The sequence below is a fragment of the Macrobrachium rosenbergii genome, chromosome 3 (assembly GCF_040412425.1).
Source record: "Macrobrachium rosenbergii isolate ZJJX-2024 chromosome 3, ASM4041242v1, whole genome shotgun sequence".
In the NCBI taxonomy this organism is placed as follows: Eukaryota; Metazoa; Arthropoda; class Malacostraca; order Decapoda; family Palaemonidae; genus Macrobrachium; species Macrobrachium rosenbergii.
The window spans coordinates 29,817,030-29,841,185 of NC_089743.1; the positions used below are offsets into that span (position 1 = coordinate 29,817,030).

General features: G+C 37.0%; 2 protein-coding genes across 7 annotated transcripts in view; one reads left to right on the top strand and one right to left on the bottom strand.

Moving 5' to 3' along the window:
• The window catches only part of LOC136853880 (CWF19-like protein 1), a 96,211-nt gene that overhangs the window by 67,893 nt on the left and 4,162 nt on the right, over positions 1-24,156 (bottom strand). For 2 of the 6 annotated variants that reach the window (XR_010857586.1, XM_067129807.1), the window contains exon 1: positions 832-1,009. The exons of 2 other annotated variants lie outside the window; for them this stretch is intronic. Coding sequence is in view for 2 of the 4 variants with exons in the window: in XM_067129807.1 (XP_066985908.1) it covers positions 832-854 (23 nt within the window). In the remaining 2 variants the exon portion in view is untranslated. Of the gene's footprint in view, positions 1-831; positions 1,031-24,156 lie in introns of those variants that run through there. 2 more of the 6 variants (XM_067129813.1, XM_067129820.1) reach the window with 2 other exon arrangements.
• Positions 994-22,108, top strand: Dnaaf3 (Dynein axonemal assembly factor 3). Its single transcript, XM_067129801.1, has 9 exons — positions 994-1,158; positions 1,382-1,479; positions 2,000-2,181; positions 3,069-3,215; positions 3,804-4,102; positions 5,145-5,284; positions 5,490-6,068; positions 16,454-16,569; positions 21,824-22,108. Exons 1-9 carry the CDS (start codon positions 1,089-1,091, stop codon positions 21,963-21,965), a joined length of 1,773 nt encoding a protein of 590 aa, XP_066985902.1. The 5' UTR covers positions 994-1,088; the 3' UTR covers positions 21,966-22,108.

Here is a 24,156-nt window from a genome sequence, read left to right on the forward strand (position 1 = left end):
GGAACTTTCTCCCTCCCTCCCATTCAGCCACTCCCTCCTAGTGACGGATGGCTCCCTGGCATTTTCCTCCTCCAAGGATGCTTCCAAATATGTCCGCTTCATTTCTGTGTTCTCCCCCACCCAAAACCCTGAATTCCCACAGTCCCCCTTTCCTGTTGAGTAGAGTTAAGGGGCAAATACCAGTTGGCCGACAATAAACAAACTCACCTCCATTATCAGCAGCCCTAAAAGTGTAGAAGAAACCTGTTTCCAAAAACAGGCATGGAGCTAATACTTAGAAATACCTGTCCCATCAATGTGTTTCCAATATTCAATGTTGCTTGGGGGGTTAAGCTGCAACCCCCCAGCCAGTCAGGGGACAACACCCTGTCAGGTTGGGAAGGTAAGGTAAGGTATGGTTGGGGTAGGACACAGCTTTCTAGGAAAGGTTAGGTTTGGCCCATTTTCATGGTCGATTTTCTCACACCTGCCCGTCTCTCTACTCTGCATGCATCCACCCATATTTGCAAAACTCAGTTTACCAACTGAAGTTAGAAGAGCACATTCATACCTAGCCTATTTGCCTGCTATCTCACCAGATAGGTAAGCCTAACCAAGGATACGTGGCCTAGGGTAACCATCTACGCCAGAATGCCATTCTGGTTGAAAGTAAAAATTTACAGCAATTATTTTGTCATCTTATGGCAAAACTGAGCTGACCTACTGACGTTGGAAAAAAACCTTCATGACTGTCTCACCAGCACTGTAGGCCTAACCAAGAGCACTAGGCTTAGGGTAAACATCTACGCCAGAGTAAATTCATGCTTAAAACGCAGTCATGTTTCAACTCACATCTTTTCAACTTTGTCGACCATTTTACTTGAGAGCAGAAGATTCTACCGTTAAGACGACAATGACACAAAATTACTTTTTAAAAGACGACCGAACTTGGCTACACCAAGAATGTAAACATTCTGCGATTGGACGGGTTTCTCCTCCTGAACGATGATTGGTCGGTCTCCCGGTTACCATGGCACCTCGAGTTGTTTATACCAGGTGCGTTTAGTACACACTGCAGGTGAAGTTCACTCTTGCGGTCTAAGTGGAAAATGCATGGCCATGGCCTATTCAATTGGTGGGGGTTTTCACCAGCAGCTGATCTTATTAGTTATTCTAATCGTAAGTAACTTACCATGTTCGTGAGGCATCCGTATTAGGCATATTAAACACAAGCTTATCGGCTACATACGCCATGCTCTTGCCAATTAGGGTATACATTAATAAAAAAAATCCTTTGACTGGTTAGTCGGGAAGAAAGTGTCTGCTGGCATAAAGTCATTTCAATCTCAAAGCAACTAATTTGGGTATATCAGTCACTTGCAACTCGTTTTATCTCCTACAGACGACCGCAAAGAATATCAGCTGCTCCTGGTAGGGGCTGGAGATCATCGGCATTTGCTTAGCATGATTGCGAGGAGGAAAAACGGGACTAATCTAAAGGTTAGTATTTTCTGCACCTCACTTAATTTATACATCTAACATCGCGGGTTTGGGTTCCCTAAAATGTGGCCTAATTCCCGGATATGCCCAAGCCATCTCCACCTCCCTTTCAACCTTATTTCATCTTTGTAAGGAATTTCCTTTATTTCCCTTATGGAAACACGATATTTCAGGCATTATTAATAACATTTTTATACACTTTGAATATATTATAAGTCCTCTATTTTGAAATTGCTTAGGTTAATTGTATGTTATATCAAAAGTTCTTTGCAGTTCCTTTAGAGGGTCTAAGATATTTATCTTTCTTGGAATTTTTATCTCCTTAGCGTCCTTACCAAATTTCGCTTTTTATTTGGGATTGAACCCTTCAGGCTAGAACTATAAGTATCTTCACTGGTTTGGTTACATAAGGATTATAACAACACTTCACATCTTCTTTCACGACTTAATTTCTTAGTCCTATACGCAAAACGCACTCCATGACAATGTAGGGACATTATTGAACGGCTCGTATTTACAGATATTTGTATTGGAGGCTCATGTAGAACTGTATGCAAGGATAATACTACTGCTTGGAGTTTGTTTACGGAGAGGACTGGGCCTTCATGAGAGAGCCACTCTCCTCCTCGACCTCTGGGGAAATTTGACTCTGCGACCTGTATCAAAAGATTATCTTGACAGCGTTGCTCGAGAATATGCAAGGTAAGGAGCTGGTGTTTGTGATATAATACGTTACATTTTTTAGTGGGAACGAATCACTGATCATAAACTAGTTTATGACAAAGGCTAACTCTTCAACAGAGGCTATCCGACTGTACTGTCATAAATATTCGTAAGGAGAAAGAATGATTAGCGACGAGATCTGAAAGAAACTGCGCCTAAGACTACTGTGATAGAGAAGCAAATAAAGAAAAACAAATATGTCTCTCTTAGACTCCCACTCATACTATCAAAGGCTGGGAACATATTCGAGACCCTTAAGGATAGTGAATGCAAGTCGGAAAAGAAATCCACAGAACACAAGGATTACCTTAACACCTCGATATTACTTTTGAAATCATGAACAGAATAATTATGAATATGTTATTTCATTCCGATACTTATCAATCATGTTTTGATAAGTTACCCATTTACTTTTCATTTATAGTGTTCTCTTTAAATGATCATAACATTACCGTACACACTTTTCTTTTACTCCTCTTCAGCATCTCTTATATTCGTCTTATCCCTTCAGCCTATCATACCTTTCCCGCAAAGATTATGTCAGCTTCGGAGTTCTAAATGTTTACTTCTAATCCTCAATAACAAAGACCAGTAATCTTATGTCTCTCGCTAGTAAATACCAAGACGCAGTCCAATGTTACCTAATTACTGAATAAGCAATAGGCATCTGTGAATCATCAAACACACAACATTAAGGTCCCCAACCACTCTCCCCCTATAACTATTAGGTCTAGTTATTTTTAAAAATCTATTTTGTACATTCGTCAATTTATTTTGATGCAACTTATCTCTTAAAAGACAATGTGAAACTTTCAAATACAAGAACGACTCAACATTTAACAAATAAGGATTAATCTTTATGGCAGGAACGTAACAGATGCCTCCCAGTTTGATCACCTTGTGGGCATAGTTGCAGCATCTAAGCTTAAATACAGAGAAAGAGACGCTATGGACGACGTTTTCAAGAGTTGGTACAAGCTCAAACCATCGGAGTATGACCCGGCACTTGCATGGTAAGTTAAATATCATTAGAGTAAGAGCAGACGATGTCCCCAGACTTTAAATTTAGCCATATACCCATACCGATGTAATGGAAAAGGTCCATTACGACTTTAAAGTGAACCCCTTTGCTGCCTTCTAAGCGGCGTCCGGTCCGATGCTGAGCTGGGGAAGCTTAGAATGAGCTCTGCATTTTGCGAGAAACTATTGCAGGTTTCAATATATACCAATCTTTATCAATATTAATAACTTGAACATTATAGTTTAAATCAACGCAAAACACATTACACTACCGAAAAAAAACATACGTATGGCCACTATAACCGAAGAATCTAATATACTTTAACTATAATTATAAATGACACTACGAGAGCTTTAATATGATATATATATATACGCATTTCATGAAGTCAGAAGTTTATCATAGCTACAGCAACTGAATTTTCATGAAACAGTAGTAAGTGTGTAGGAATAATAATAATAATAATAATAATAATAATAATAATAATAATAATAATAATAATAATAATAATAATAATAAGCACAGCATTTAAAATCTCACACTTGACTGGTCGAAATCCATACTCCACTGTCCATTTTAGGGATGCCCGTTTAAGGCAATTCCTGAAGAATCGTTACGACAACAGAAGGGGTGACGCGGACTGGGCCTGGCACATGAGACTATCTTTTCGCCTGGACAGTTTCTGCCCTTCATCAACAGCGGAGAAGAAAACGTCGAGTAACAACAAAAAATTAAATGAAACACCAGAGAATCGAGATGGATACGTAGGCATCTGTTCTGGATGGGGAAATGAGTTTCTGGAATGGAGGCATACAGGTCACGCTTTTGATCTGGCCGTGCAAACCAAGTCTAGCGTGCCAAACACTTCTCTAGCATCAGGTAAATCTACACAAGGTATTTTTCGTATATACTGTGAAATAGCATTCATGAATATGAAACTTACCGTCAATGAATCTATGGCTTTTGGTAAAATTTCCATGAGAGATGGAAGATTCTACGTAGTAAAAACAAAAACTTCAATCTCCAGATTTCAAGGAATTTCCTTTACATAAGAAAGGCACAAACTGAAATACTTTGCTGGTGCTACTAAACTTTCAAAAATAACAGCCCTTCAAACTATACATCTTGCAGGTGAACAGCCAACAATTTTTGTTACAAAAACTAATAAAAAAAATTTAATTTATTATAATCTCTGGCACTTATAACGATCACCTGTATAGCATAGTAAAGCCAGTGGACAACATAAAAATGATAAGAAACATTTTCAAATGATTAAAAATTTCAGAGAGTTTGTTATTGTAACCTCGAATGCTGTCTATAAAAAACACATAAAATTAACTAACTATCGTCATATACAAATACTGGCAAAAATTACCTATTATTAGACGATAATTTTTTAATCAGCTACTAAGGACATTTACTGAAGGAAATGTGAATCAAATTAAAGTGCTTCCACGAAAACAGGGGCATAAACGATAAGGATTTCAGTCTTAAGTTCAATCCAGAGTGAGTCCGCACAACAGTAAAAACGCCATAAAAACACGCCAGTAACTTATCTCGCACACTACACGAACAGGTTAAATACAAGTCAACGACTTATTAGTAGTACTAACCAAATGCTTCAAGAGGTTATCCAGCATTTACCAAAGATTCGTTCTCCACTTAGTCTTCGCGTCATCTTTTAACCCGTTTGTGATATGGATGCGATTTATTACCGACGTGTGTGTATGAAATATTTTACTGTAGAGCGCACACACCGTAAGGAAGGTTTCTAGGAAAATTGATGGTTTTTCGGGTTAATAATAATAATAATAATAATAATAATAATAATAATAATAATAATAATAATAATAATAATAATAATAATAATAATTTCTCAAGCCGATACTTCATGGCAACGGCTGCCATCTCATCTTTCCAGTGGCTGTCTTCTCTGTGGGTCTGCAAAAGCACAGACGGGTTGGCTACTGGGGAGACATTTTGTCAGGACCATTTCCCGCTACTGCTCTTGCAACGACCAACATCGACCTTGCCAAAATTCAGAACGGACGAAGTAAATATGTAAGTAAACTAATTTATTTTAAATATTTTCGAGCATACTAATCATAATAATGGATTAAGAATCTCATCAACACAAAATTATGGCGATTTGGTGATAAACACTTTGGCTTCCCCCTTTTTCGAGATGCGGGGAGGTGGTGGATCCTGTTATATCTGAATAACCAACTCAAAGTCAGTCTCAGGTTACTTTTTAAAACTTTTGCAGAGTGGAACTGAAGTTGCCCAAATGAACACCGAATATCTTTTGGAATTATTATGGAAAAACTGTCGTGTTCAGGACGCTGACAATTTAAACCTCAGTGACAACTTTAACGAAGCTGTGACTGTAAAAGCAACTAAAGAAAGTATTTCACTAGAAAGTAACAAGCCATTGAAAGCAAATGGAAACCAAGTGAATGAAAATTCTTGCTCAAAAGAAGAAACTGGGCACAAAGATAAAAGCGAAATAGCAGAAATCTTGCACAATGGAGCGAATGATGCACAGCACATGCAGACAGAAGCGTGCGTGACAGACAAAGAAAATGCAGAGAATGAGGAAACCAAACGCGATTTTGAAGCACGAAACAGCGACTGTCGGGAAAAGCAAGAAAACTTCGATCAGAATACTGAGGAAGTCAAGGAAAACCAGAGAACAGAAGGAACGAAAGACTTCACGGTCGATGAAGAAGCATCAGCGCTGAACAAAGACTCGAAACCAACATCGGGTGCTTACATCAGTCTTGAGGGAGTGGAAATCATTCTTCTCTCTCCAACTAGAATGAACGATCTCCGCAATTTACCAGAGGTAACGGAATACATCTTTTTAAGGTCCTGGGAGTTCTCATTCTTAGGCTTTTACGTTTTTAGTGGTATGAAGTTCATGAGAATGTGTAATTTTAATAAAAATTTGTGCAAATTGGGGTCTGACAAGTAGCTGGATGGGTGACCACCAAGAAAGAGCCAGACGACATTGACATTTACAACCCTTATCATACATCAATCCCAAATGCACGGTAATCTAAACTCTCTCATATATATATATATATATATATATATATATATATATATATATATATATATATATATATATATATATATATATATATATATATATATATATAGATAGATAGATAGATAGATAGATAGATAGTAGCACCTCAACTCTTCAGATGCTTCAGGGTTTGGCTGTCTGTTAAGTACCAAACACAGTATATTACGTCCTGAACTTGAGATTTTCTAGATATTTTACAGTAACAATAATTCCGTACAATTATTAACCTAAACTAGCATGTATTCTACATTTAACATCCAATTCAAAAGATTTAAATGGAAGCATGGGAAAAATAATTATGTAGCTGGTAAGTACAGAGGTCCATTAAATTGAGGTGTTACTGTTGTAAACTGTGCACGTATGTATATGTATTGTTGTGCCCCGTTTCTTTCTTCTTTATAAGTGCATGGCATCTAAGATAACGTGTCAGGGGTAGGGCATGTGGTAATAATTATTATTGTAAGTAGGAACAAGTGATTCTTTAAAACAAAGACTTAAGGTTAGGGGGGAAAATTATTAATTGTTCCCGTTTCTACTTTATTTTGCACTTCCTTTTTTAAGTTTCCACCCTATAGTTTCTACTGGTTCGAGACTTTGAATATTGGATTGAGAGACCTAACGCATTTGATTAAGGGGACTAATGTTCTGAGAATCAATCACCACTACACACTTATTCTCTTTCTGTCTTTCGGTTTCTTTTCTGCTTCCCCTCACGTCGGAATAGTTCTCTCTCTTTCCTCTCTTATCAACTCTGCTTAGATTCTGTCCTTTTCTGTGTTTCTCCTTATATCTGCTATTTCCAAATGTGGCACCCTATTAATTAAGAAATCACATCTCAGCCAGTTCGTTCCCTTCTAGACCAGTGTGCCCAGGAATCCAACAAATCTTTACTGATTTGTGGCGAATAGAAAGATGGGTAGGGTTAAACTTCTTTAGGGCTTATAAACACTCCTTTAGTCACTATATATTACTGTGGATTTAAATTTCTTATCAGAGACAAGATTTAAAGCATCAACTATGGCTGTTGCTTCAGCAGTGAATATGGATGAGGAGTCTGATAACTTTTTTTTATATATGATTCCCCCTCACACACCACGGCACATCTATTCCATCTTCCGATTTTGATCCGTCAGTATAGATTTTCCTGTCATTTATATGCCTTTCATCATGTTCCAAAAACTTGTTTCTGACTTCTTCCGGATGATCTTTCTTCTTGGTCTCTTTAATGCACACATCTACTGCTGGAACAAACCATGGAGGGATAGCAGGATGTTTCACTTGTAGGATCTTCTGCGTTTTTATACTTTCATCCTCCAGTTCACTGATTTGAAATGGTATTGAAGTTCTAGATCTAAAAAGAGTTGAGTCACACTGTTTTAAGATCTCAAAAGAAGTATTCTTCTTTCAGCTGCACATGTGTTTCAGACCTAGCTCATGCCTCCTTAAGTCCAGTGGTAGCTGATGGGGGTCTACATAAATACTTTTAATAGGTGAAGTTCTAAAAGCTCCAGTGCACATCCTTAGCCCCATATTGTGCATAGCGTCCAATTCCTTTAGTTTAGTCTCTGAAGCAGACGAGTATACTTGGCAGCCAAAGTCTAACTTACATAAACATACTGCAATATAAAGCCTTAACAACGATTTCTTATCAGCACCCCAATTAAAATTAGATACTACTTTTAAAATATTTAGTGATCTCTTCAGTTTCAATGGTCAATATGATTATTCCAAGTGAGCTTTTCATCAAAGACCATTCCTAAAAACTGTACTTCAGTTGAGGAAGGTAAAATAATTACATTTAAGGTAAGAGTTGGAATGGCTTCCTTAGTTCGGCGTCTGCAGAACCGAACAGAGACAGTTTTAGATTAGGAAACTCAAAACCCTTGCTCATTAGCCCACTTGCTTACTTTATTGATGGCTCTTTGCATGAACCCGCTAGTAGATGCTGCATCATATCCTGTGCAGTACAGAGCCAAATCATCTACAAATAAAGACCCTTTTACTGGTGATATCTTTTCTAATATTCCATTAATGGCAACAGCAAAGAGGGTGACACTAAGGACACTACCCTGAGGAACTCCCTCTTCTTGTAAGAAGGGTAGTGATACATAATTCCCAACTCTTACCTTTATATATCTTTTTGATATAAATGAATTTATAAATCTGATCAGTTTTCCTTTAATGCCCATCTTATACTTTTTTTTATAATACCATAACGCCATGTGGTGTCATATGCCTTTTCCAAATCAAAGAAAACTCCTATTGTTTGGCTCTGATTAGCAAAACCTTGCTGTATTTGGTTTGAAAGCCTGAGCAAGGGATTTAAAGTAGATCTACTTTTCCTAAAGCCAAACTGGAATGGAGAAAGCAATTTATTTGTTCCTAAGTGCCATACAAGTCTGGTGTTAATCATCTTTTCCATCAGCTTACAAACACAACTGATGAGAGCTATTGGTCTGTAGCTGCTGGGTAAAGCAGGATCCTTGTTTGGTTTCTTCATATGGAGGATTAATGATAATTTCCAGCTCTTAGGAATACAGCCAGTTTCCCAGATTTCATTTATTATAATATCTAAAAGAAATGTCTTTGACTTTTCTGGAAGGTGTTTCAGCATTTCTTAGAGTATTTTATCCTTACCAGGGGCTGATGGTTTGGTATTTTGCAAGGCATCTTTGAGTTCTTGCAGTGTAAATTTTGCATTATATGGTTCAAAATTATTTTCACTCAAATCGAGGGGAATCTGGTAATTTCTAATGTCTTGGAATTCTAGAGAATAGTTCTCACTACTTGATATTCTCGAGAAATGTTCTCCTAATTTTTCTGCGACCCTCTCTGGTTGCGTGATTAGGTCACCATTTATCTTAAGGGTAGGCTGAGGTTCAGGGATAAACTTACCATTTAGTTTTTTAATTTTCTTCGAAATCATTTTGGATGGTGTTTTTGAGCTAACACCATTAATGTAGTACATCCATGACTCTCTTTTTGCTTTTTTAAAATATTTATTTTGCTTGGCCACAGCACATTGGTAAATAACTTTGGCTTGGGCAGTTCCACTCCTCTTATACTTTATGTAGCATTTTCTAGTGATCTTTCTCATACTACTGCAGGTTTTGTTCCACCAAGGAACTGCTGGTCTAGAGGGCTTCCCTTTTGTTGTTGGAATAGAGGCAATTGCACTGTTGATGGTGGTGTCACTGAAGTAATTATATGCCTCCGAGATAGATGGAAATGATTTTACATTCTTATCCATGACAACAGACTCACTAAATTCCTTCCAGTCTGCTTCGTCTACCTTCCATTTGGGAGGTGATTCAGAGGGCTGAATCTTAACTGTTTTTTATATGAATTGGGAAGTGGTCACTCCCATTTGGATATTCATTTACTGACCATTCACAATTAATGTGAACACTAGATGAGCAAAAGCTCAGATCGATAGCTGAATAAGTACTGGAGTAGATGTTACGGTAAGTCATGGCTCCATTATTGAGTATAGTGATATTATCACCCATAATATCCTCCAACATCCTACCCTTGTCGTGTTCCCACCCCATATGGGGTTGTGAGCATTAAAATCAACGAGGAGGAGGACAGGAGTAGGAAGCTGATTGATCAGTAAATGAATATCATTATAAGTGAAATTCAAATCAGGAGGAAGATAGATGGAGCAAACTGTAATTTGCTTGTCTAAAATGAAAGTTACTGCTACAGCTTGGGGATGAGTATTAATTGATGGCAAGGAGTGTTGCAACGACTTATGAGCAATAACTGCTGCACCTCCCTTAGCTCTATCTCCGATTGGTGGTGAATTATATAGGCTGTAATTTAACCCAGGATTATACTGTGTGCTTCCAAGCTTAATTTCCTGGAGACACACAATACCTGGGCTATGGTCATGGAACAGTACCTTCAGCTCTTCACTTCGAGCCCTAAGACCTCTACAGTTCCATTATAGTATTGACGTGAAAACTATTTTTGGGGCTCGGTGGAAGGCCCTTTGAATGGAGCCTCCTCATTTACTCTCTTTTGTTTATGAGTATTATCAAGAGATGATTTGGAAAAGACTGGTCTTGACAGGTTTGGTTTATCTGTTGATTAACTGGTATCATTTTGTTTCCTTTTCTTGTCAGCTTGTTTAAATTCAGGCTGGGGTTCTTGCATCAAGCTTAGTACTTCGTATCTATTACTAAGTGATGCATGTTAATCAGAGGAGAGGATGAGGGGGAACGTCTCCTCTTTTGGTGCTTTTGCTCCTCAATCTCCATTAAATCAGGCAGAGACTCTGCCTGAGACAATTCCAAGGTGTTGGGTTAAGTGCCATCTTATCCTCCTTGGGGGCTTGTGCTCTAGCCTCAGCAGGCCGAGCACCTGACCAAGATGGCTGGGCCACTACCACAGGGGTTGATGCACCTACTACATTAGAGGGTGCTGCCACTGCACCCCTAGTGGTAGAGGCTTAAGAACTTCAGCATAGCTCCTAGGTTGTTGTCCTAACTGCCTTTTTACAAAACCGATACTTATATGCTCTGCACTGGCTTTATTTAGTGCAGACAGTTCATATTTGTAAATTTCACAATTTTTATTATTGGATTTATGTTCCAGTTGACAATTAACACATTTCGCTTTCTTCTACATTCATCATCATGATGGACACCACAGCAGTTTATACAAATTTTAGCATTTTTGCATTTTTTTGATGGGTGGCCAAACTTAAAGCAATGATAGCACTGCATTGGTCTTGCTGGAAAGGACGTACTCGTACCCTTTCATTTTCAAATATGACAGGAGAAGTTACTTCATAGTCTACAAAGGTTAAAATGATCATGTTGGCAACAGCTGCCATTTTCACTCTCCAAACTGAAGTGGGACTCATTTCTAGAATATCTTCTGTCATGTCATAAAGGTCTTTATCAAATAGTACTCCTCTCCCAAAACTAAAGCTTAAGTGGGACTCGATCTTCGTAATCATTTCATCGTTTTTTATGTCCAACAAGGTCAGCATATATGCTTGGGTTGTGGATTTGGCATGAATAAGAACGGTGTTCTTCCCAAAACGAGAAATATCACCGCTCTTTATTCCTCCCACCTTTTTCTGAAGAAACCTGCAAAATTTATAGTAGTTATAATTTTCCTCTTGGCTGAGGCTACCACCCACATGGGAGGTTTAGGAGTCCTTATTTCTGCATTCTGGTTTCTCTCTGGTTTATCCTGAGCCTATTTAGATGGCACATAAACGTCTATGTCTTTGGGAACTTTGACTGTTATGGCTTCCCGTATGGTAACCTTTAGAGCCTCATCATGGCTACTAAAGGTAACCCACGCTTCCCATTTAGATTCAATGTCAATAAAGTTCATCCTGATTTCTACAACAGTTCCAAATGATTTCGGAGCTGTCGAGATCATTTCATAATCACAGCAGACTGGTAAGTCTTCGATATGGAGCATTCCCAAATTTTTCACACAACCTGGCTGTGCTGAAGATTTAATTTTGAATGAAGATTTCTTAGAGAAGTCCGTGTCCTTGCTTCAAGTCGTCATCAATGAAGCATGGCTAGAGGGTCCAGGGGAGGGGAAGTCAGCAGGGGATAAGGTTATTTGTTATTAATGCTTTTTGTCAATTTGTTTTTGGAGAAGTCATCAACATTTGGAGAAATTTCAATCTCCAAGATGAGTGCAGAGGTCGTCATCTGTGCTAGAACAGCACCATCAGAGGGTCCAGGGGTACTCGAATCCTTATAAATGCTAGACATAATGATTTGAGAGGGGTAAAAAAAAATAATAAACGTGAAAATCTTAAAAAAGATATATCAGCCTTTCATGGGGATTATTCTTCCACCAATGGCACAAGTGAGAACTGACTCCCAAATGTCCGCGTCTCTAACCTACCCCACAAGGGATGAGACAACACGATTATAGTGGCCCAAGTAAGCTAAACCTGCTTGCTCGGAACGAAGTCAGAAGGTATTACAAGAATACTATCATCCCCACTCTCATCGTGTTATGGGCAAACCAGATAGAAAGCCGAGAGTCCTATTCCCAGAACTGGACCTACCTGGAATCCGTGGTCCAGCCCTAAAGAATAGTTCAGCCTGATAAATCTCAGGTCCGAACATTATCGTGCAGCTGATGGTCCTACAACAGTTCCCACTATTTAGCTTCGGATATAAACCTAATCCCAGTTATGATATCTTTTCCTGTTTATCAGGTCCAATAAATTCTAGCAAATGCAGAAAATTCCACAAAATTAATTCAAAGAAATATATAATGGTTTATGGGACTCTTGTACTCAAACCCGGGAACAGATTCCTGGGGTTCAAGAGCCTCCTCACCACGTCAAGGTGGTCCCAAATCGAGGGGGATCTAATGTTGTGGAAGTGACCAGTAAATATAATGTTGTCCTTCCTAAGGAGCCTTCTTATATATAATATATATATATATATATATATATATATATATATATATATATATATATATATATATATATATATATAAAAGCATTAAACTACAAACGTCCTTTAATATCCAATTCACTCTACCTCGGAAATAATATATTTTCATATATGTTACCGAAGGGGAATTTTTTAGTTGATTATAAGTTCGTCGTCCTGTGGGCTCGAACCAACGAAAGACAAGAACTCAGGACTTCAGTGACGCCTTTACCCACATGGCCAACAAGTGAGGTATAAGTTGATACCGGCTCCCACATCCAAATCCCCGTCGAACTCAGGTATTTGTATTTAGAGTCGATATCAACCCACCTCTGCCATGCTGACCATGTAGTGCGTTTGTCGCACGCAGCCATATTATAACTTTTTATCACATCACCGTGATTCATATACAAGCATTAAGCTACAAACGTCCTTTAATATCCAATTCGCTCTACCTCGGAAATAATATATTTTCATATATATTACCGAAGGGGAATTTTTTAGTTGATAATAAGTTCGTCGTCCCATGGGCTTGAACCAACGAAAGACAAGAACTCAGGACTACAGTGACGCCTTTACCCACACGGCCAACAAGTGAGGTATAAGTTGATACCGGCTCCCACATACAAGTCCCTGTCGAACTCGGGTATTTGTATTTAGAGTCGATATCAACCCACCTCTGCCATGCTGGCCATGTAGTACGTTTGTCGCACGCAGCCATATTATGACTTTTTATCACATCACCGTGATTCATATACAGGCATTAAGTTACAAACATCCTTTAATATCCAATTTGCTCTACCTCTGAAATAATATTTTTTCATATATGTTACCGAAGGGGAATTTTTTAGTTGATGAGTTCGTCGTCCCGTGGGCTCGAACCAACGAAAGACAAGAACTCAGGACTAAAGTGACGCCTTTACCCACACGGCTAACAAGTGAGGTATAAGTTGATACCGGCTCCCACATACAAATCCCCGTCGAACTCAGGTATTTGATATCGACTCTAAATACAAATACCCGAGTTCGACGGGGATTTGTATGTGGGAACCGGCATCAACTTATACCTTACTTGTTGGCCATGTGGGTAAAGGCGTCACTGTAGTCCTGAGTTCTTGTCTTTCGTTGGTTTGAGCCCACGGGACGACAAACTTATTATCAACTAAAAAATTCCCCTTTGGTAACATATATGAAAATATATTTCCAAGGTAGAGCGAATTGGATATTAAAGGACGTTTGTAGCTTAATGCTTGTATATGAATCACAGTGATGTGATAAAAAGCCATAATATGGCTGCATGCAACAAACGCACTACATGGTCAGCATGGCAGAGGTGGGTTGATATTGACTCTAAATACAAATACCCGAGTTCGACGGGGATTTGTATGTGGGAGCTGGTATCAACTTATACCTCACTTGTTGGCCGTGTGGGTAAAGGCGTCACTGTAGTCCTGAGTTCTTGTCTTTCGTTGGTTCGAGCCCACAGGACGACGAACTTATTATCAACTAAAAATTCCTTCGGTAACATATATGAAAATATATTATTTCCGAGGTAGAGCGAATTGATATTAAAGTACGTTTGTAGTTTAATGCTTGTATATAAATCATGGTGATGTGATAAAAGTCATATATATATATATATATATATATATATATATATATATATATATATATATATGAAATGTTTGTTTTTGTTTGTGCCCTTTCAATATCCTACGTTCTCTGTTGCCGCAATCGTACTGTTATGGGGATAAAAATTACAGTATATGAAATGCAAGCTCGGTTAGTCATTTTCTTATTCGCTTTCTGTACCTGATACACTGAGCATTCGAGGATCATACAGAGAGAGAGAGAGAGAGAGAGAGAGAGAGAGAGAGAGAGAGAGAGAGAGAGAGAGAGAGAGAGAGAGAGAGAATGAATTTTAGTTATCACTGTTAACCTAACAAGTAAATCCAAAAGGATTCAAATCAACTGATACACTGTTTCTGGAAAACTGACAAACAAGATACGCCCAAAAAATGTTGGACAAATGGAGTGAGAGAGGTATGTGAATGGAAGGTCCAAGAAAGTCCGAGAGTGCTTGCAAGGCGCATGGCACAGTGTTTGTAAGTATTTTTACGTATTGCTGACGAACCTTCTACGTAGAATTATGAAATGGCTGTTTCAGAAGTTCCTCGTTTTGTCTGAAGCCACCCCAAGACAGACAGAGAAAAGAAATGATTTCTTAGTATGAGTCAAAGGTGATACGTTTGACTGTATGAATTCTAAGGGAATAACACATGAATGAGTGCACAGGGGAAGGTGTATGGATTTGGACTGAAAAATTAAGACAGGTAACATAACGACTACTAACAGAAAGGTAATGCGCATGGAATAAAATGGAATGCAGAGTTTAGGCCAAAGGCCAAGCACTGGGGCAATGTGAGGTCATTCAGCGATGGAAAGAGAATTGAAAGTAGGTAGGTCTGAAAGGTGTAACAGGAGGAACACCTCGCAGTTGCACTGTGAAATAATTGTTAGGAGAGGGTGGATAGTAAGATGGATGGAGGTGCAGTAAAAGGAAGGAAAGGGGGTTGCAGCTAGGGGCTGAAAGGATGCCTACACTGACGGCACTAACCCCCTATGGGGGTTTGTGCGCATTTACACAAGGAGGAAGGTTTATGGATCAACCGCTGCTATGAAACCGTTTATGAGAAATTTGAGTGTAAGAAAAAAAAAGCTGAATGTGGCATATCTTACTAAAGGCCAGTAATAGAATTAGTAGCGAAGCGATGCTGGTTATGAGGATGTATGGTGCAGAAAAGGTATTTTCAAGAATTATTAGAAATTTGTATGTTGAAAGTTCATGAAAAGTCAAAGAGTACGTAAGTGGAGGAGTGAAAGGTTTGGCATATAGCTCAGGCAAGGGTAAGTTATTTCTCCACAGCTGTTTAATAAATGCATATACTAATAAGACAAAAAGTTTAAATTTACTAAGAGCGCGAGTAAAGTAATGAAAGTGAATGGAAACCAGGAAAACGAAGCAGTGAATGTTGTAATGGACAGCAGATTTAGCAGTTAAAGAATGAATCTGACAAGGCCTATTACTGTTTTTCTCTGGAGCCACCCCTCATCAAGGGAACGATGTGTTTGCTCATTGAAATAAACAAACTATACATCGTATATTTATGCATATGATAGTTTTGTCGCTTGTACACATGTGAGTTTTTACATTCACAAATATTAAGACACAAATGCCCCCTAATACTGACCTCACTTTAACTTGAGAATAAATTACACCCAAAGGGAATAGTGAATAATTAGTGCACCTACACTCTGGGTTTGCTACAGAGGAGTGAAGGCATTATCCATTCAGCTATCAAGAGAAATGTAAGTTGATTCATCTGCTGTACGAGAACATAAAGGGAGTCATGTGAGTATTAGTAGTAAAACTATCATAAATGGTCAAGAGTTACATACTTTGCGATTAGCTATCATGGTGGAGATGGGCCAATTTTGACTCTCAAGGAATGTGTACACTTAATGATAGCCGAATGGATATGTCCCGGTCTCCTCTGTATCATCTCAAAAGGCAGAGGTTCGAATCCTGTCCAAGACAGATGCATCATCATATATAATTACCTTTGGGGGTAAGTTAGTCCAAAGGTAAAGTGAATTTGATATTAAGGGTACTTATAAATATATGTATTTATAACCATTTTTTTTTTTTTGCAGGTAAATGGTTATCTAGACATCGTATACCTTTCGGCGGCCACAGCACATCTCCTGAACTCAACTCTTGCTGCAAGTAACATCTCTCCATGTACAACAATTCTGGTTGAATCTGCTAGGTAAATCAGCAATCTTACACACTTTTTTTTTTTTATAACATCGCAAATTTATCCCTTACCCATAACCATCAGCTACTTTGTCACTGCTGTACCTATGAAAGTGTTTTAACTTACAAAAGCTTTACATACTTCCCTAGAATTGGTAAACACCAATCAGACAAGCACAACTGGTAAGTCATATTAAATCAGTTGAATATATGAATATACACATACATACGAATATCTATGAAGTGGCAAATGTCTGTCATCTTGTATGAAAAAAAAAGTCTGATAGACACCTTCCCAACTGACGACTAGGCTATGTCAGCTGACACATTGTAACCTGATTAACCTGTGCCAGTACAATCATACTGTGAACATATTCTAGGTAGTTTCATTCTAATGGCTTTGTTGTTAAACAATAACTATCAGTTTTAGACACTGGCAAGGTCTGTGGCGGGTAGGCTACCATGTTGGGGCCAAATCTATGAAAAACTGACAAATGTCCTTCATGCATAGCATTTAAATTGCTAAAATTATTTGCAAAGTGCCTGGTGGGATGAATATTACTTGGCTGAATATGCATATGCAAACAACTACTCCTGTTTACAGTAACAAAGGATCTGTCCTATGCAACAACAAGCACACCTTTGGTATCCTTGTAGATGAAAGGTGCGGGAAAAAATCGACCGTAACACTTCCTTTACATACAAGCATAGGTTGAAATATGTACAGTACCAAAATGCATTGTATTCAAATCTTACTTCAAGTATCAGCCAAGAAGAGCCTAGCAGTGGGGTGGGATAGGATACAGTACAATGAAACTGATAAGGTACCTTTCTTATCAAATTACATGCAAGCATACAAGTACCCATGTCCTCTAAATCATGCGTGAATTGGCTCCAAACAGTGTCTTTGGTTTGTATAACTAAGTTTTTACATATTGCTCCAGATTATGAAATAAACATACTTTTCTTGTTTCTGTATCAGCATTTACAATCACATATTTGCCAATCAAAATTTCTGTCTCAACTCCTAATCTAATCAGGTTCAAACTATGCAAGATCTATTTACAGCAAAATAGTGCAGTTTTATCTTTGTTTTTTATAATACAAATAAATCTCTAATAATTAATCATACAATAACTTGGGTACTCATTTGACTGTCAATTCATGTCATGCCGACACATCCAATTTGCCTTTTGTGTACTGATTAATTTACACACACGATAGATGTAACTGATTGACAAGAAAAACCAGTTAAGGATAAATATGACAAAGCTTATGGGATTAGAAGAGTGTGAACTGAGTGTGGCATGGATAATAAAATGACACAGCAGTGACTACTGAAACTTTCTTAAAGTATCTGTAATAAGAAGTAAAGGCTTGGTCTCTCACACAGAGGTTTTTTTGGCAACTAGTTTAGTGATGCTGTGGCAACAACGATGGCATCCAATCCTGGTCATCCTCTCGCGTTGGCTAGATCGTTTCTGCTGTAAACAGTCTTAGAATGTTATAGTTATGGGATAACTGGCAGCTTTCTGTACATTTGACCTAAAAGACGATAATCCACTTGTTACAAGCTTAGTCTACGATAAACAACTTCTGTTGTACAACCCACAAAATAATCACCAGAATAACTGGTTCCTAGAGCAAGTTATACAGTGTAACTTGACTAGCTCCTAAGGAGAAAACAACCTACGTAGAGATTTAAGTACCTGATGGTTTGTCAAGTGCAGAAAGTCACAACCAGAGTCAAGGGTTTAGGACTAGCAACTTTAACCAACACCCCCACAAAAAGAAAACTATGGAAAACACTAAGATTACCAATCTTTGTAGTCTTTCAATCTAAGTAGGGTAAAACCTGATTTTGTACGCATTATATAACTTATACACGTGATAGTTGACTGATAGGAGTATCAAGTACAAAAACTAGCATTGCAATTTCAAAATTTAAGACAATAAGAAATAAAATGGGAAATTGCCTTATATTTAAAGTGAATTTTACTTTTTATGACAGTAGTTTTGTAAACAGCTGGCACTGCGATTTAAAATAGGAAGACGACAATAAGAAATCAACTGGAAATTTTTCCAATTTAAAGCGGACTTGAGCGAAAAGGATCCATGAAAACATAAGTCTTTCTGATAGTAAAGATTGAGACCTATGCACACTATGATATTCTTAAATACTCGAGTTTCTTTAATTCTTAAAATCGTCACTATGATAAACTTATCAACAAGGAAAAGGTAGAGCCATAATTAACGTTCCCCATCTCACTTCCCTTATAGATCAATCTTTACCACAAGTTATGGGCCTTGTTGACTTAGGATACAATTGTTGTTAATTACAGTTTTCTGGTATTTTATGTTAGCCTGATGACCGTATTAGTAGGCCTATATATATATATATATATATATATATATATATATATATATATATATATATATATATATATATATATATATATATATATATATATATATATATATATATATATATATATATATATATATATATATATATATATATATATATATATATATATATATATATATATATATATATGAGCTTGTTAGCGTGGTAGCGTGCTGGATCTCAGCGCTGCTGTCTCCCCTACCCTCTAGATCCCCTACCTCCCCATCCACACCTGGAGCGGACAAACAGGTAAGCAGGAGGAAGGTAGATGTCTCCCCTACTTACCCTGCCACCACCCAGGGCTGCCAAACCAGTTTGCAGGGGTGGGTGGCTGTGTCATTCTTCCCTACTGTCACCCAGGGGAAGACAAACAAGATCCACTCGGATATTATCATTATAGATACTGTAGATATATACATAATATATATATATATAATATACATATTACACAAATATACAAATATGTATAGCCTATATACACTATATACATATATATATATATATATATATATTATGACCGTGAAATATTAAAACAGAATTCCATCAAATATAAGGAGCCCATAAAAATGCCAAAATGTAGAAAGTTAATGCTACATTTCAGAGACCAACTATCTCTCTCTTCAGGCAAGTAACGAATGAGAAGAGTTACAGAAAAGCGGTATTTATACCAAAAGGTCCATAGGTCAGCCGTCATGTCACTCCATTTGACAATATCTCTTTAATCTTCCTAACAGCTGGTTGGAGGAAGATTTTATTTATAGGCTATCTGAGTCCCAGGCTCCTTTTGAGAGGTCCATTGTATTTCTTCGTTTAATCAAAGCTGATTCTACCATCTAGCTTTTGAACTGAAATTACCCATTAACACAGAATAAACTGGAATTTGTCACTAATATTTTATAGCAGCAATTGTCATTACCTTAAAGTTTCAGAGCCCCAATCTTTTTTACAAACTGAATCTTCAGTAGGTTTGTCTATACAAGTACAGTAAACCCCCATATTCGCGTTCTCACGATTCGCGGATTTCTCTGTGGAACGTATCTACCCATTACTCGCGGAAAATTCGCCCATTCGCGGTATTTTTCACTGAAATATTCACTAATTACTATATTTTCATTTTTTCATGACTAAATGGACTTTTAGTGATAAAACTATTAAAATACTCAGGTATAAGCATTTTCAGAGGGGTTTTCTTGTGTTTAAACTGTCAAAATAGGCAGTTCTAAGTGCTTTTAGAGGGGTTATAAGTGTCTGTGGATTTTAGCTATTTTTCGTTATTTTGCGTCTCACCCTTTTAGTTTGTAATTACTGTTCGTTTTATATATTTGGTTAGTATTTTTGCTGAAGATTTATTCTGACAATTCATTTTACTGTAATTTCATTGATTCTCATCCATGTCAGTTTTTCAGCCTGATGATGAGGTTTTATACCTCGAAAGGTCATATAATGAAGAATGTTCTTCCTTGCCTTCGCAATATTATTCATCATTAATATATATATATATATATATATATATATATATATATATATATATATATATATATATATATATCAAAAATATAAGAGCCCATAAAAATGTCAAAATGTAGAAACTTAATGCTACATTTCAGAGACCAACTGTCTGTCTCTTCAGGCAAGTAATGAATGAGAACAGTTACAGAGAAGTGTTATTTATACCAAAAGGTCCATAGGTCAGCTATTACGTCACTTCAGTTGACAATTTCTCTTTAATTTTCTTAATTGCCGGTTGGAGGAAGATTTTATCTATAATATCTGGGTCCCAGGTATTCTCTCAGTCTCCGCTTGGACATTTTTACAACTCATTTCATTTAAAAGTTAGTTTAATACCGAGTTTCCATCTTTTGATATCTAACGTAAGAATAGCTTCTCTCTCTCTCTCTCATGTTGTTCTCTTTGTCTCCGTAATAATTCATAAATAATTTAACTTGATATTTCAAGTAAGGGCAATCTCTCTCTCTCTCTCTCTCTCTCTCGTGTTATTCTCTCAGTCTCAGTAATAACTGATGAATAATTTCACTCTCTTAAGTAAGGACAACCCTTCTCTCTCTCTCTCTCTCTCTCTCTCTCTCTCTCTCTCTCTCTCTCTCTCCCGTTCATAGTTAGCGCTCACACATTTTTACAACTTATTACTTCTCTGTACGTCTTTACTTGTACAGTAGATAAATTGATCTAATTTTACCCGTGCCGTCTATGAAGTGTAAATGCGCTAGAGTGGCAAATGCGTTCTAGAACATAGACATAATAACTAAAAGTTGTATTAGTCAAAATAAAACACTGTTTGTTCACGAAATAGCATTTTAGAACAAAGAGAGACTTAGAATAAAGAAGTTATTAAAAAGAAGTTTAGAAGACTTCTAAAAATAGATCGGTCGGAAAGGGAGAGAGACAGAAATCCTCTTCTAACTCTCTATTTTTATGTCAACCATTTATTTCTTTTTTTAAGGGTAATGTATTATGATAACTTTTAAATGAAATTACAGTAACCTTAATTTCATTAAAAGTTAACTTAATAATTTGGGAGCATGCTCAGGGTCATATTTAGTGTTTAAACTTTAGAAATAAGCATTTATTAGCATTTTTAGAGACTGTGCCAAACTTACGCGAAAATTCATGTTGCGCAAGAGGTTCTGGAACCTAACCTCGCGTAAGTTCAGGGTACTGTATATATATATATATATATATATATATATATATATGATGTGTGTAGAACAGTCTTAATTTAACTTTGGTGTTAACCGAGATTCATCATGAGATATATCAAATACAGTACCCATATCTGTGATTCAATGTAGTGACTATTAGGACATTATCTGTATTTAATAAATCTATTTTATCTCTCCAGAATGATGCCTGAACTAACTGATGATCAAGTAACTGAGTACGAGACTCAAATTAACAAGCTAGCAAAAACAGGTGGATGGTCCCCAAGGAGTCCTGCACCCATCTGCCATTTGCAATTTTGCAAAGAAGAGAATTTAAATTAACATTTACTTTCTACTCTGATTTAATTAATTCATGTTTCATTTAAAATACTTCCTTGTCAACAACTCATATATCCTCAAATAACAGAAGAGAATTTGTAATAGCTGTTACTGATGACTTAGTAAAAGAATCACTGTAAATCTAATACCACTTTTATTCCTTATCTCCTTGAACAATGCAAGCTGTGTCTTCTGAAGAGGAATAATCAAAAGAAATTGTGCCATCAATTTAAAATCACACGAAGCAAAGACTGAAGTTTAAAACACAACTCAGGTCTGACAGCACATCACATTTTGATGATGATATCCTATAAGCATAGTAGATGGTGAAATGCAGAGGAAAAACAGAGAATTCCAAAAAACTGTCTTGTTTTCAAAGAATGATAATTCATTTTAAGAACAGTAAACATTGGGAAAAAGAGCAATTAATGAGAATTCAAACACTATGGGGCTTTAATGTATGCGCAAGGAAAAAGTCAATGGAATCTTACAGCACCACAGGAAAGGTCAGTAAAACAGTTATAAAGACAGGCAGGATATACAGTAGGTACAGTATAAAGATCAGAGCTGGTGCATCGAGATTGTCACTACAGAATTAAAACATCAAATGAAAAGTAGAATGGTGGAACATTCGTGGAATGAAGAAAACACTGTAGAACACTGACAACTGTCAGTAAAATGAACATATACTAAAGAAAGAGTCAGTAGTAAGTGTCACTTGGAAGAATAGATGGAATGTTTGTCAAAAAGCCAAAAAAGCAGACAGCAGAACAGTGGTAGAACATTAATAAGAATAGCCGAAACCAGTAGAGCAACTAGTACAATGGTTAAACTGAATCCTAAGTGGAACACAATATGAAAACCATTAAAAAAGGCTTTTAATCTTAACTGGGTGGGCTAACCCCTTAACCAAGCAATCTTTACCCCTTTCACTGAGAGCCTGTCATCGCCACTAGTGACAAGATCAGTGTCCTGGTAATCGTGTAACTAATTTTCTCCCTTTTACATTTGTATTTCGATCCTTTATTTTCATTACTGTTCTAATATTACAGTGTACTATGATGTTATTATAATGTTTTATTGTAAGAGTGATAAATATTCAAATGATATGTAAGTACATAATTACTCAAATACTGAATTATGTATAGCTGTTACTGTTGATTCATTTCAGTATGATACATCTCAAACGATGGCGTATATAATGATATTTTTGTTATTCAGTTTGAAAATCCTTAATACAAACCTTGAACCCTTGCTCTAGGCAAAAAAAAAAAATTAATCTGGAAAACCTAAAAAATAAAATCAAATATACACTTGACATTCAGTAGAAGAAGTAAATTCATTATCTTAAAGTTTCAGAGCACCGATTTTTTTACAAACTGAATCTTCAATGGTCTTCCATTCATAAATGTTAATACGTTTTCTTTGTTTATTAACACCATCTCTGGTACATGACAAATCTGCTTCCTCCTCTGCCATTTCCACTGGACCATGATCATCTCTGATAAATTATCTAGGGTAGGTTTGTCTATACAGTAAACCCCCCATATTCGCGTTCTCACGATTTGCGGGCTCACATATTCGCGGATATCTCTGTGGAACGTATCTACCCATTATTCGCGGAAAATTCGCCCATTCGCAGTATTTTGCACTGAGAAATATTCACTAATTACTGTATTCTCATATTTTTATGACTAAATGTACTTTTTGTGATAAAACTACTAATATACTCAGGTATAAGCATTTTTAGTGGGTTTTCCTTGTGTTTAAACTGTCAAAATAGGCAGTTCTAAGTGTTTTTAGAGGGGTTATAAGTGTTCGCGGATTTTAGCTATTTGCAGGGGGGGGTTGCAGTATGCATCCCCAGCAAATACGGGGGTTTACTGTAACGACAGTATAATAAACATCACCATATTCATTACTGTCATTATCAGAACTATCTGATAGTTCAGGTCTACTACTATCTTTGTAATTCCCAAATAAGGACTCGATTCCCTCATCATCGAGAGGAACTTCTTCACCCGTAACATTTTGATGGTTACTGAGCATCTACTGTTTATCCTGTAAGTTGGAAATCATATGTTGCCATTTGTCACTAGAACAATAGCCCCTTAGAATGACTGGGAAAAATCGTTACCTATTATAAGGTGCCTAAATAGATTTGAAAGAATGATGACTGAGGAGATCAGTCCCA

Coding starts and splice junctions, on each gene's coding strand:
- Dnaaf3 (XM_067129801.1), top strand. CDS start 1,089: ATGCATGGCCATGGCCTATTCAATTGGTGGGGGTTTTCACCAGCAGCT. Junction 1,159..1,381: donor TCTTATTAGTTATTCTAATC/GTAAGTAACTTA, acceptor TATCTCCTACAG/ACGACCGCAAAGAATATCAG. Junction 16,570..21,823: donor ATTCTGGTTGAATCTGCTAG/GTAAATCAGCAA, acceptor TTATCTCTCCAG/AATGATGCCTGAACTAACTG.